This window comes from Agelaius tricolor, unplaced genomic scaffold (assembly GCF_023055355.1).
Source record: "Agelaius tricolor isolate 1412-34295 unplaced genomic scaffold, bAgeTri1.0.p SCAF_9, whole genome shotgun sequence".
NCBI lineage: Eukaryota > Metazoa > Chordata > Aves > Passeriformes > Icteridae > Agelaius > Agelaius tricolor.
Genome location: NW_027269269.1, coordinates 19,117,594 through 19,131,716, shown reverse-complemented (window position 1 = coordinate 19,131,716; position 14,123 = coordinate 19,117,594). Strand labels below are relative to the sequence as shown.

Sequence of the window (14,123 nt, the reverse complement as noted above, 5' to 3'; positions counted from 1 at the left end):
CCAGAATGGGCATTAGTTTAGCTCTCAGACACCTACTTTCCTTCTGCTAATCGTAGTGGTTCATTAACAAGGGATGTCACACTGCTGCTTAAATTGGTGCCAGCCATCAGTGATCAAATAATCCTTGGGATTTTGGGTGCTTACAAATTAGCTGCTTCTGATTAGCCATTATCACAACTTCATTATCCCACCACGTGTTGTGATACCACAGCAAGCGTATGGTTCCTATATATCTCACTGGGAGGGATGAGAGGTCAGCCTGCTGGATGCATCCACCCACTGGATGGGGCACCCTTAGTTTTACCATGTTGGAGACTAAAGCTGGGATTATGTCACTTAGGAGTGTGCTTTAGTGGTGGGCTTGGCACTGCTGGGTTGGTGCATAGGTGACCTTAGAGGTCCTTTCTGACCTGAATGATTCCATGCTTCCATGGTTTTGTAGCACAAACATTCCCATTTCTTTAGGAAACCACACTAGATATTTCCAGACTGAGGTCACTAATGGCCAGCTTTTGGAAAAGGACATTCCCTTTTGGGAAGAGATAAGGATTGTACATGTCTGTTAAAAATAAATACAGAGAAACTTTACGGAAGGAGTTCTGGAAGAAGTCTGTGATTAGGTAGTGGGGAGCTATACAGAGCACTCCTTTTCCTTGTATCTGAGCAAAGGGGTTGGTACCCAGTGACCGAAAGGCAGGGGTGGTAGAGAAGAGCTGTTTCTCTCTGGGGGGCATTTGAGCAATGGTTTCCTGCTGTTATCTGAATTGCTAAATGCACATCTCTACCTTGGAAGAAAGACACTTGTCAGGAAAGAATAATTAATCCAGAAACGTGCGGTGCTGTGCCAGGAGACCTTTTTTTTAATTAAAACCCGATCTGATAAAGTCTGCTGAGAAATTGGTGTCTCTGACAAAATCATGAAATGCACACTTTTGTGAGTTGAGGCTCCATGGTGGGGATGCTCTGGGTAGGGCTCAGCCCCCACAGCTCTGCACACCCATCTTGCAGGGGGTGTCTCTTCCTCCTTTGCCTCTGAGGGCTGTGTTTTTCCCAAATGAGTTAGAAATTTGTTGAGAAGCAGGGCACCAGTTATTATCTACTGCTATGCCTTATTTGGTGTTCATTTGGCCAGTTTGGGGGATAAATGGGAGTCCCAAACCTGACGGATCAACAAGGTACACTTGGGCTCGGAGGTGGTTGTCTTCAGCCACCGTGTCTTGGTGCTGCCACTCAAGAGTGGCAGAGGAGGACTGGGTGTCCCTGGGCAGACCGTGCCCCATCTCATTGCTGCTCTGCCTGTCCTCCAGAGCCGGTGGGGAAGGATGTTTTCCTCAGTGAAGCCCTACGAGAACCAGCGGTATGCCTCGCTCAAGAAGGAGTGCCAGCGGCGGAAGCAGCTCTTCGAGGACCCGCTCTTCCCCGCCAACGACGACTCCCTCTTCTACAAGTCAAGGATTCAGGGCATCCAGTGGAAGCGACCCAAAGTAAGTGCCCCATCCCCTTGCCCCTCAGCACTGCTTTCTGCCATCTCTGCTTCAAAGTGCTCCTAAAAATGCACAGTGTGCCCTTCACCGAGGCTGTCAAGCCCCAGTCAACATCTCCTCTCCCCAACAGCATTTATTTATTTACCCAGTCCTGATATTGTGAGCCTCTAGGGTGCCAGGGAGACCTGCTGCACTCAGGTCCAAGCTTCTCTGCGTCCAGTGAGGTCCAAGAGCAAAGGAGGCTTTTCTGTGACTCAGTTTCCCCATGCATAAACCAGAGAGATGATTTGCAGCTGGGTTGGTGTTGTGTACTCCTGTGAGGCTGGTGGGTCCAGCAAGGCAGAGCGTTATCTCTGAATCACAGAATGGTTTGAGTTGGAAGAGACCTTAAGGAACTAGTTCCAACCCTCCTGCCAAGGGCAGGGACACCTGCCACTAGTGGTGGTCCATTTGGAAGGGGAAAAGATAAGCTTTGGATAGGTGAGGTGATTTTGGGATCTTTGGGGAAGAGGGTGGTTGTACCCATCCTCCCTCTTCTGTGCAAAAACCTGTGTGCTGCTGTGTCTGTCATGAAGGCAGGCTGCAGGAGGCTGGGGATGACATTGCCTGTCCCCAGCATTGCCAGTTCCTCTTCTTCAATCCTCAGTGCCAGCCCAAAGGATACACATCAGGACCTGAGGGCACTATGGGGAATTTGTATGTCTTGTTATGGCTGTCTGCTTGGAGTTGCCCATGAGCGCAGTGCTCTGACTGCCATGAAGCACAAGGAGTCCCAGGTACCAGTGATAATTGTGGCTGGGGAGTGGCAGTATCCCAGCATCTCACACACCTGGGTTTCCTTCCCTCCCTGTGGGGAGCAGCAGCCCTCTCTGCCCAGCCTGTGCTTTTCCACACGTGACTTGGTGGCATTTGAGTGTTGTGGGGTTGCCTGAGCTGCCGTCATCATCTTCGCCCCCGCTGACAGCCCAGAAAATCAGCTGGCCTTGCACAAGACAGTGCTGTGTCTGTCTGGGCGAGGGCAGACTGGAGGGGGTGCACAAAAGGCTTTGTGTGAAGGGAGAGAGGGAGCTGAACTGACTCTTGTTGTGTGGCCGAGGGGCTGAGCCCTCCAGCATCCCACTGGGCTCCTTGTGGGAGGAGACCTCACTTCCCTCTGCTCTGCCTTTGTTTCTTCCACTCCAGCTCTGCCTGGACACTGGATTTGTGCAAAGCCCTGTGTGTGTTTTAGTTTATTCCCCTTATCTGCTGGAAGGAAAAGAGGCTTTGTGCACAGCTGCCTTCTGAAGACAGGGCCAACCATGGTTTGCTCTCAGTGTGGGGGCCAACATGAACACACCATGCACATCCCATTTATACAGCAGGCAGGTGGTAGCTGAGACTTTCTAAACAACTTTCTCTGGGACTAAAAGGTGGGGATGTATTTGAGACCCCCTTGCTGATTTGCAGTCAGGTCACACACATTACTGCAGCCCCATGTCTAAAGACAGAGGATGGGATCCCTTTGTAGAGGGACAGGGATTGTTTGTGTTCTGCTGAGCATCTCAGAGCTTTTCTCCATCTGCTTTTCTGCCTTTCATCTCACTTGCAGCCCTTGGTGTTCAGGCAGGTGTTATCCTCTTGCTGCCTTGCTCTGTAGAGCATGAGTTCTTTCTAAGAAAGCTTTCTGAACCTCATCTGCAAGGTGTCATGCTCACCTAGTTCAGACCCATCCCTGCTGAAACAGAGAGTGAATCAGACTTTTTCCAGCCACCTAGCTCTGCAGTTTCATAGGATCATAGAACTGTTTGGGTAGTAGGGGACCATTAAAGCAATTAGCATAGAATGTTGAATCAGGGCTCTTTCTATCAGTGGGAATCGAGGCTGGAAGTGGGTCCCATGTGCCAGCAAGGTCCTCTGGCTTAACAAGACACAGAGGTGGTCCTTATTTTGCTGCCTGTGCACCAGATAAAGGGAATTTTGCCAGCAGTTTGAGTGCCAGAAGGAATGCATGCTGAGCAGTGGCAGACTCATGATGCCTCTGTCTGGTAGGATTGTTTGATCCAACCTACTCACCTGCCTTGACCACAGAATCACCATTAAAAAAAGAATATGAACTCACACCTGCCCTGTTTGCTGCTGAAGTTTCGAGAAACCTCTTTCTCAAAAGCACTTCTCTATGTTCTTTCTCTCAATTGTTCATTTCAGCAAAAGTAACTCAATTTCACAGGGAGAATTGCTTTGTGCCAGCAGAAAATGCAAAATGACATTTTTAGTTGCTGGACCTGATTCTGCCTGAATTCATACTGGCTTTCCAAGGGAGGGAGTCCAGGAAAAATCCCAGCATCTTCTGCAAGAAAGCAATCACTATCAGCTTTTCCAAGTTAATGCAGGATTCAGTAGAGTCCAAAATGTCCATGAAGCTTAAATCAACTGTTCTGCTTGTGTGCTATTGAATGGCATGGTGCAGTTATTAAACCACAGAAACGTCTTGTTTCTATTACAACCAGCAAATCTTATCTTAGGCAATCACAGTTAAATCTCTTTCAGAAAAAAGCAAGTAGTGATACTCCCAGCTTTTGGCAGATGCTGTTTTGGGGATTTCCATACCAAGAAATGGAATCCCCAGTCCCAGGAATACTGTTTACAGGGAAGGGATGGTGTGCACACACTTTTATCTCTCAGGGCCATGGCCATGAGTTGTTCTGGAGTATTTGAGCTAAAACTGTGATAAAACCTAAGAGCTCATAGTGTCTCTGGCTTTGCTGTGAGAACAGAGTGGGTGGAGAATGGAAATAAATGCTGTCCACTATTAAAAACAACCACTTGCTTTCTCAGAAAAGTTGTCATCTGTGATCTCCGGAAAGAAATCAGACGTAGGAGATAAATTGTGCCTTAAGAAGCTGCAGCTGCTGTATTCCTGGAAGTGTTCAAGGCCAGGCTGGATGGGCTTTGAGCAATGTTGTCTAATGGAAGGTGTTCCTGGCCACAGCAGGGCAGTCAGAACTAGGTGATTTTGAAGGTCCTTCTGAATGAAAACCATTCTGTGCTTTTTTCAGATAAAGCACTTGCATGTGAAAAGCAACCACAGTGAACTCACTGGGGTGCTGGCAATGTGCTTTGGCAGAGGCAGGATCTTGTTTCCTCATACTTCCATGGTGCTAGTACAGATCTAAACAGTGTGTCCTCTGTGTATGCATCTCTACCTCCCCAGCTATTCTTCCAGCATCCTCTCTGTTCCTCCATGCACTCCCAAAGCTTGAGGCTGTTTTGGCAAAAAAAACCCAGCAAAACAACAAAACCCCCAATCTCTGCAGTGCTTTCCAGTTTGTTTGAGGTTTTTCTGGGCAGAGGGGAAAGGGAGAGGATGAGGAACAGCTCTGGTCCCTTCCCTGGTCAGGCTGTTTTGCTTCAACTTCCTCCTGCATCCGGCACTGCAGCCTTTCCTGGAACGGGCTCAGCCTTATTATTTCCAGCAGGGTGTCCTCCCTCCCTCCCTGCTTTCCTTGGCCTCCAGCCCTGCTCTGGATGCCAGATCTTTGCAGAGGGAGCAGCTGTTTGAGCCCTCTAATCGTGTTTTGGCTCCAGTGGTTGTTTGCTGGACGCCTTCGTGATGCGGCCCGGCGAGGCCAGAAAGCCAATTACTGGAGTGCTTCAGAGGGAGGGAAACCACAGCATCAGCCTGGGCAGGGAAGGGGGTCCTGGAGAGCCCTGTTTAGTGACTCCACTTAAAAACAAAGCTGGCTGCTCGTTGCCTTGCCAGAGCAGATTTTGGAGATCATTCAGGCAGCATCAGCAGCTCCTTTTGGCAGCAGCACTTGGCTGCTGCATTAAAAATTAAACAGAACTTTTGAGCTTAGCTCAAATCCCAACACCTTGCTTGAAACTTCTTTCCCTCGTGCTCTGTATGCTGCTGTGCAAAGGAGAGGGAAATCTGTGTCCAGCAAGCAGTACCACTCCCAGTGGAAATCTCAGCCTGATCCTCAAGCTGAGTTTTGCCCTCTCCTTTTGGGACAGGAGTGCTGGCAGCGCACCTTGGAAGTGAGAGGTTTGGTCTGTGCATTGGGTGAGCTGGTCTGGATGGCTGGGAGGTGGGTAAATAAGAAGGGGTGGCACAAAGATGAGTAGAAGGTGTTGAATGAGGTGCAGGATGGATGGCAAAAATAAGGGAAGATCTGGGGCATCTGCTGTGTCTGTTGATCCCCTGTGGAAAAAACAATGATGGTGTAGGATAGAAGAGACTCATCTACCCTGTGGGGAAAGGGTTAATCTCTTCTAATCATCACTGTCCCAAGTTCTCTCCTTGGGTACAGGGTGCTTCCATGATGCCATGGGATTGCTACAGGCTTTGGTTAGGGTCTGTCTTTAACACCTCTGGGCCTTACCCAGGGCTTGTTTTCTCTCTGCAGCAAGAGGGACACTTGGTTCAGGTTCAGCCTGCCAAGCTATGACCTGCTGCTGGGATGGGTCACCAACCAGGACAAATTTGGGCATCACTGCACCTTGGGAAGCAAATGAAGCCTGGTGGATGTGGCATCCACAGCTTCTCAGGACAACCTCATCCAGTGTCTCACCACTCTCACAGGGTAGAATTTCTTCCTAATACCTAATCTAAATTTACCCAATTTCACTTTAAAGCCATTCCTGTCATGCAGGATTTATTATGTCCATTGTCTCTTGGACTGGATGCTGTTGTCTTCAGAGGAGGTGCTGCAGGATGGGAGAGCATCTCTTAGCTTACATCAGGCACAGGTGTGATGTTGAACTGCATGAGCTGCATGCTCTGGTCCTTCAGCTCTTCCCAGGGAGAAGGCTGAGCATGGAGATGGTGTTTTCCTCCCTGTTCTGGGAGGCAGGTGGCTGCTGTGTGCTGAGTGTATTCCTGTCCAAGCAGTGTCACAGTGACTGTGTGGCTCAAGGTGACCTGTGGTCATTGTTGAACCTGGGCTGCATCCCTGCACTGTGAGTTCAAGCCTGGATGGTTGCAACCACCAGAGAAACTCTCTTGGATGAAGTGTACACCCTCCCAATCTTCAGGGGAAGAGTTTTTTCCTCCATACCTGTTTCTCAGTATTTTTATCTCTCTCCAGTATTTAGTTGCAAGCGCTGAATTATCTCTGCAGGAATTAATTGTCAGGGGAGATTGTCACTGATTAAAGAGCATAAAGGTAGATTCTTGCAAAATGGTAATATTATTTTGCCTGGATGAGGGCAATGTCATTTGGAGGGGAAAGCCTGAGAGAGTAGTTATGGGGGAGGGAGACAGGCCAGGTGTTTTGGGAAAAATTATGGAAGCAGGAGATCTTAGGGCACTAGGACCATGGCATTTTCAGCCCTAGTATGGCACTGGGGAGGGATGCTCTCAGTCACAGCCCTGAGATTTTTTCCCAGACAGACAAGAGAAATCTTGTTTTAGAAACCAAGACAATAGGATTTTTCAATAACCATTCCCTGCCTTCCTGGTATATACCTACTGTGACTTGTGTATAGGGGTTTTGTCCATTCACAGAACCATAGAATGGTTTGAGTTGGAAGGGATCCTAAAGATCCTCTAGTTTCTTGGGCAGGGACACCTTCCACTAGACCAGGGTGCTCAGAGCCCCATCCAGCCTGGCCTTCAACACTTGCAGAGATGGGGCATCCACAGTTTCTCAGGACAGCCTGGTCCAGTGTCTCACCACCCTAACAGGGAAGAATTTCTACCTAATACCTAATCTAAATCTGCCCTATTTCACCTTAAAGGCATTCTCCCTTGTCCTGTCATGCAGGATATGTTATGTCCATTGTCTCCTGGACTGGATGCTGCTGTCTTTGGAGGAGGTGCTGCAGGAAGGGAGAGCATCTCTTACCTCCACTCTTCTTCACATTATTAAGCACTTAGCTCTTTTCTCTTGCTGTATGAGGGTTATACAGTCAATCCCCTTGGGGGTTTCCTGGAAGGGGAAAGGAGTCAATGAACTAATTCACTAAAAGCAGGACCAGCACTTCCCTGCCCACAAGTTTCTGCATTAAAAGGTCGTTTCCCCAGTGTGTAGTGCAGGCTGGGAAGCTGGCAAAAACACAAGAGTGAAGATAATGGGGAGGACAGAGGTTAGATTCTTGCAGTTCTTTGCTCTCTGAAGTTCACCAAGAGTTTAGCAGGGAGGCACACTGGAAATGGCATTTGGGTGCAAAAACCTTCTGGTGTCCCACTTGGAGGTGTTTCTTCCAGAGAGACTAAAGTACTAATTCTGTGCTCCAGGAGTGTCTTTACTGAGCTTTTTGCAGTGTCTTGGCCTGTCTCTCTCAGTTTTGGTCTCTCCCAATGAATGCTTGGGGTTAGTGTTGACACTGGGGCTCCTCTGTGCTTCTGGATTGACTGAGGGATCATCTCCTCTGAACAGAGTCAACAGACTCTGCCTGGGGTCCATCACAGGGGTTAAAATCCTTCCTGAGCTTTGCATTTCTTGTCTTAAGAATTTATGAGCCACTTGCCTGTTAATTTATCTGCTGTTTTCAGTAAAACTGGAACTGATTGCCAGTCTGGCTGTTCCTTGCCAGGAAAATATTTGATCATCATTTAATGCAATCTCTGAATTGACCTTGTTTTTACATTTTTTAAGCCATTCATAGGCTACTCCATAGCTCAAGGATGAACAAGAGATTCATTGTTATTATTTGCACTTCTTTAAAAGGTCTCTGCTCCCATTAGATGTGATGCTGACCCTGGCTGCATTCCAGCAGGTCTCGCCAGATCCTCCCAGGGCCACGGCCTCATGGTGCCAGGCAGGCACACTCTCCCCCTTAGCCCCAGTGAGGACTGGAGTTGATAAGCTGCTTGGCACTAGTGCAGCCTTGGATAAGAAATTTCCAGCCAGTCTGCTCTGTCCTCAGCATCAGAAGGACATGGCCTTAAAAGCAAAAGTGATGGTAAAATCCCTGGATTAGATTCATGGCGTGCTTCTTAGTGCTTCTAAGTGCAGCTGCATGTTGGTGACAAGAAATTACTGTACTGGTAATGAGAAAGAGCAGAACAATAGCAGAGGGTGTCACAGAAAGGAGTCCTGGCCATCCACTGCCTCTGAGCTCCATGGCAGGGAATGTGCAAATCCTCCCTCCCAGACTGGGCTCTGGGGTCCTGGAGGGGCACATTCATCCTGTGGAGCAATTACAGAGCTGCTTATCACAGAACCACAGAGTGGTTTGGTTTCAAGATCACCTAGTTCCAACCTCCCTGCCATGGGAGAGGTATCTTCCACTAGACCTGGTTGCTTAGTGTTAAGGAAACTTCCCTGTGCAGCCATCCAGGAGCCATTCTGGCAGTCACACTCCCACCACCTGAACTGGGACCGAGACCCCTTTGTAGGGGGCAGCTCCAGGGAGACAGTGGGTGCCCCACTCGGCTCCCTGCAATCAGGGTCAGAGCAGGTTTCCTTACTGTGACCCCAGCTTTCCCAGAACAGAGTTTTAGAGATCTGGATCATTAAAATTATTTCATCTTGGTGCAGTGATAAAATAACAGCCTGAGCTGGTGCCTCTGAGGAGGGACCCCGAACAAAGGAAGCCTTATGTTTTTATCCTCTCACAGTCCGAGCATGGGAAAGCCTGGAGAGTCTCCTAGTGTCTCCTAGGTCACATGGATGGGACACAGGTGCCCCTTGTTCCTTGGTCAGCAGTTCACAGCCTCTTGTCTCAGGCTTGGGCTTCCTCCCCCCAGAGCTCAAACTGCAGGTGCTCACCGAGATACCTGCACTGAATGTGTTCCTCACCACTCAAAGCCCTATCCAACCTGTCCCAGGGATGGGGCATCCACAGCTTGTCTGGGAAACCTGTGCCAGTGCCTCACCATTCTCACAGGAAAGAATTTCTTTCTATTATCTAACTTAAACTTGCTTTTATTCAGTTTAAAGCCATTCCTCCTTGTCCTGTTACTTCATGCACTTGTCAAAAGTCCCTCTCCAGCCCTCTTGGAGCTTCTTTAGGCACTGGTAGGAGCTCTTAAGTTCTCCTTGGATCCCTCTTGTCTACAGATTGCACAACCCCAACTCTCTCATCCTGTCCTCATAGCAGAGCTGCTTCAGCATTCTGAGCATCTTTGTGGATGGACTCACACCAGCAAGCAAGGTCCATGTCCTCCTTGTGGTGGGGTTCCCAGAGCTGGATGCACGCTCTGAATCAGCCAAGGCTTTTAATCTTGATGCAGGCTGGGAGTTTCTGCACTGCCTGTGAGCTCTAATCTTTGAGCCCTCAGAGAGGATGGGATTTTGGGAGAGAGGATGGGATTTTGGGGTGATTTGTCTATGTTAAGGGCAGGTGTTCCTGCTGGAGCGAGTGTCTTTCACTGAAGCCCTTGAAAAGACTTGATCAGGCACAGTGCTGCCTCTTGCAGAAGGAAAATAAAATACAAAGAGTGTGAGTGTGTGTGTGAGTGTGCAACTGTGTGAGAGTGTGAGTGGATAAAACAATGCTTTTTGATATTTCTGGATCTTTGTGAAGAAACCACTGCTCAGTGATGCATTTCTCCCAGTCCCCACCCAAGAAGGAAAAGGATGAACAAACCATCTTAATGGAGAGTGGTCATGGGTGGTTAAATTTTGACTGTGGTCTGATGCAGATGCCACTGACAGAGTTACATAAGAATTAATGTCCCTTCTCCCAGTTAGCAAAAGCTCATGACTCCACATCTCTAGAGGGTGGTTTTCTCATAAAACAGGATTCTGTTTGTAAAGCTACACCCAGTGTATGAATAACCAGAATAGGTGTGGGCTGGAAGTACTTTCTTTAAATGGCTTAAACTCACGATAACCTCATTTTTCATCATCTTTGCATAGTCAGGGATTAATTTAGATTGTGGTGAGGTCAAGTCCTGTTTTTGAATGGAGGTGCTATGAATGGGACACAATCACAAACCAAAGGGTATTTCCTTGCCCTGGGAGAAGGAAATGGAGAGAGTATGGCTCAAGGGGGTGTGGGAGGTGTCCCCACAGAAAAGCAGTTTGGAGATTTTGATCTGAGATATGCACAATGGAGTGTGGAGGACTTTTCCTTTGCAGCTTCCAGTTCTTCTTTTCCCATCAATAACTTGGCTCTTTGGTTAATTAAAAACAAACAAACAAAATCAACAGAAAACCCCTGCACAATTTAGATTTCTAAATCCTTATTTAGAAGATTGGCTTTCAGTGGGACACAGGATTTGGGATTCAGGTAGAGCAGCTGCTGAATTATGTTGCTTGGAGGCAGAAACAGTGCAGCTGAGCTTGTGGCCACATCAGCTTGCTCCAGGATTTCACTGGCTGGGTTTGGACCATTCCTCCTGAAATACTGCAGTGTTTCACAGCAGGACTTACCAGCCTGGCCCCACCTCTGCCTCCTCCATGGTGGGGACTGATGGCTCCAAAGTGGTACAAGATGTGGAGCATCCTCAGGGCTCCTGCCTGTGGTGTGTGGTCCCTCACTTGTACCTGCATGACCGTGATCCTCCAGGACTGGGGCTTCATGGTCACAGTTTCAAGCCAAGCAGTTCCTCTGCTGGAGGTTAAACCTCACAACTAAAAGTGTTGGAGCAACTGAGAGCATGGTGTGCCATGTGGGAGGACAGGCTTTGGAGTGTGGGTGTATTTTAAACTCACAATACTGCCAAACCAGGGTTGGTTCCCAGGGGAAGGGGGTCAAAGGAGATCTGTAGGAGAGCTCAAGACTGGGATGTGATGGAGGATGGGGGAACTTGGGTGAAGGTGGCCATCAGCACTGTGCTCAGTCAGAGAGGTCTATCTGTCAGAGGGTGTTAAACAGCCTTGGGAGCTTGCTTCCTTCCTCTTCCTCACATGTCATCTCACTGCTCTGAGCGTCCATCCCCCAGTTTGTCAGTGAGCCATGTGAAGACTTTCCTGCTTTGGCAGTGACTTCTGCAGCCCTCAGGGCTCTTGGTATCCAGGGACCTTTTTTTGCTTAGTGGCTTTGCCACCAGACAAAAGCACTTGCTGTGGGAGAGATGGCTTGGGGAGGGCTGTGTCTGGATGTGTGGTGATGCTAAAAGCCAGGATGTGCCAGCCTCTGCATCAGTCTTGACTGGGTAGACTGAAGAAGTCCTGGATGGAGTAATGGTGAGACTTCCCAAGTGCATCCCTGGAAAGGGCATGTGGGAGGAATGACAGGTCTGGAGTCTCTGTAGTTGTGCCATTCTCCTTCCAATCCCTCTCCATCTGCTCCTGGGGAAGTGCAGTGCTCTCACAGCCTCTTGTGTCTCTCCACCTCTCATTGCTTTATCCTTTTTTGGGTGCCTTTGTACTTTGAATACCTGGAAGATAAAACTGCAGAGGGACCTGATGAGGTCCTGCAAACTGACCTCTAGATCTTGTTTGCCTCTGTCCTTGCTCTTTCTGGTGCCAAAACAAACACTGCCCCCACTCTTCCTGGTGCCAGAACAAATGCCATTGCATGATGCTGTGGTACACAAACTGACTCAAAGAGTTTGTAGGGAGCGTGTGTTTTTGGATGCCTCCCTTCACAAGCAAGTCCTGTTTGCTGTGGGTGGAGTGTCCAGTGCCCTCTGCATGGTGTGGGAGCTGATAACAATACAAATGTGTACACACTGAGATACTGTGAGTGGATTAGCATTAGGGATGCCTGACTGAGGCAATACAAACCCCCATAAATAGTTCTGTAGGGTGTAGATATTCCCAGCCAAGCCTACCCTCCTTCCATGTGTGTGAAGCTGATCTGCCAAGTATATATTTTTTAGTAGAGCCTGTAGTGACAGGACAAAGGGATAATGCCTTTAAATTGAAAAAAGATGGATTAAAGTAGATATAACAACACAATTTTTTTATAGTGAGGGTGGTGAGGCACTGGCACAGGTTGCCCAGAGAAGCTGTGGCTGCCACATCCCTGAAAGTGTTCAAGGCCAGGTTGGATGAGGTTTGAGCAACCTGCTCTAGTGGAAGGTGTCCTTGCCTATGGCAGGGGGTTGGAGAGAAATGATCTTTAAGGTCCCTTCCAACCCAAACCACTCCATGATTCTGTAATCCTATAATAATCCATCTGAAAGCATAGACACCTGGTATTCTAAATTCACCCTGTTTCCCTTTCTTTTGTCACCCTCGTGCAAATTTTATTAATTTCCCTTTTTGCAAAATCACATCCCAGTTGCAGATACCTGCAGCAGGGCAACACAGGGACCTTTGTGTCTGCTGTGTCACTGTTGCTTGCCATGCCTGGGGGCCTCTTGCTCTCTTGTCTGTGTGAGTGACATTTAAGACAGGATCCTTTCGGTTCCCAGTTGCTCAGAAGGGAGGGAGGGAGTGCAGCCATGCTAATAGATTATTTTGCTGACTTTGCAAGTCTGAGGGAAGGCATTGTTCTGAAACAGCCAGGCTCTGCAATGAAATTAGACTCGTCTGTTCCTTACAAAATCTTGTTAGCAAAAAATGGTCCTGGCATGCAGCAGATGTTGCATCTCCCGTGGTTATTCCTCCTCCTGCCATAGCTTTTTCCCTCCCCACATCTGGCTGGACATGATCCAGATCCCCAGTGAATCTGAGTCTCAGAAACCTGCACCAGGAAACATTTATGGTAAAACAGTCACCAATTATAAAGCAAATTAGAGAGTGATTTTCTCCTTACAACCCTGTGTGGAACTGGACTGGCTGGAGAAGGTGAGGAAGATATTTTCTGCTTTAAATGTATTTGGAAGAAAATTGTGTGTGTTTTGGGAAGTTACCCCAAAAGGGAGAGCAGAGGGAAAGACCATGTGCTTTTGGGTGGGAAGCAAAAAAGTACAAGATAATTGCTCTGATTGGGTATTCTTTTTTGCCTTAATGAACTTCAAAAACCCAAAGCTAGAGGAAGCAAACTGTCCCAATCTGGGCTCTCATAAGCCAGACCTCTGCAATCAGCCCCTCATCAACAGGGACCTGCTCTGGCTCTGATTTCCACCTCTGTTCCACATCCATTGGAGGAGGGAGGATATGAATCACCAGAACTTTGAATCACTATTTGGGCCCTCTCTGTGTTATCAGTCTGAATCTTTCCATAGAACCATCCACAAAGGCTTTCTCTAAATTGTGTTTTGTTGCCTGGAGCTCAGCAGGCATTTCAGCAGACAATTTTGGGGAGGGCAGATCGTCTCTGATGGTGCTTAGGTTCCTTGTAATAACCATCTCCAGAAGTGTTCAAAGAACACGTAGGTGTGGCACTTGGCAACATGATCTAGTGGTGAACATGGAAATGTTGGATTAATGGTTGGACTTGGTGATCTTAAGGGCTTTTCCAGCCTCAATGATTCGGTGATTCTTGGGATCCTCCAAGACAGGTTCTCCTTAGGGGTAAAGAGACATGGATGACTCCCTTGGCCAAGGCAGAGTTAAGAACCACACATTAAAACCATTGCTTCCCTGCAGCCATAGCTTTTGGCTTCCCCTCCCTGTTCCTTCCTGCTCTCCATCTGTGTCCAGACTAGGAGCAGCCAGGATCAGGCTGTAATAAATGAAGGACAGGATGGAGTTCCTGTCTGCTGGAGCCTCAAGTGGCAAGAGGCAGTTTGAGCTGGTTCTGCTGTGGCTGAAGCCTGAACCCAGAAGGCCCCAGGGTGTGTGTGGGTGTAGATGTTGGTGTGCTGCCCTCCTCTCTCAGGGTCATGGTGCCGGGCGGGTGACGTGGTGTTTGCTGCCTGGATAAATGTTATTG

The 14,123-nt window shown here is 48.3% G+C and overlaps 1 protein-coding gene across 1 annotated transcript in view; it reads left to right on the top strand.

Moving 5' to 3' along the window:
- CAPN5 (calpain 5) overlaps positions 1-14,123 on the top strand; it is a 52,528-nt gene that overhangs the window by 14,512 nt on the left and 23,893 nt on the right. The window contains exon 2 of the mRNA XM_071432967.1: positions 1,308-1,484. Within this exon, the coding sequence (XP_071289068.1) occupies positions 1,323-1,484 (162 nt within the window). The 5' untranslated portion in view covers positions 1,308-1,322. The remainder of the gene's footprint in view (positions 1-1,307; positions 1,485-14,123) is intronic.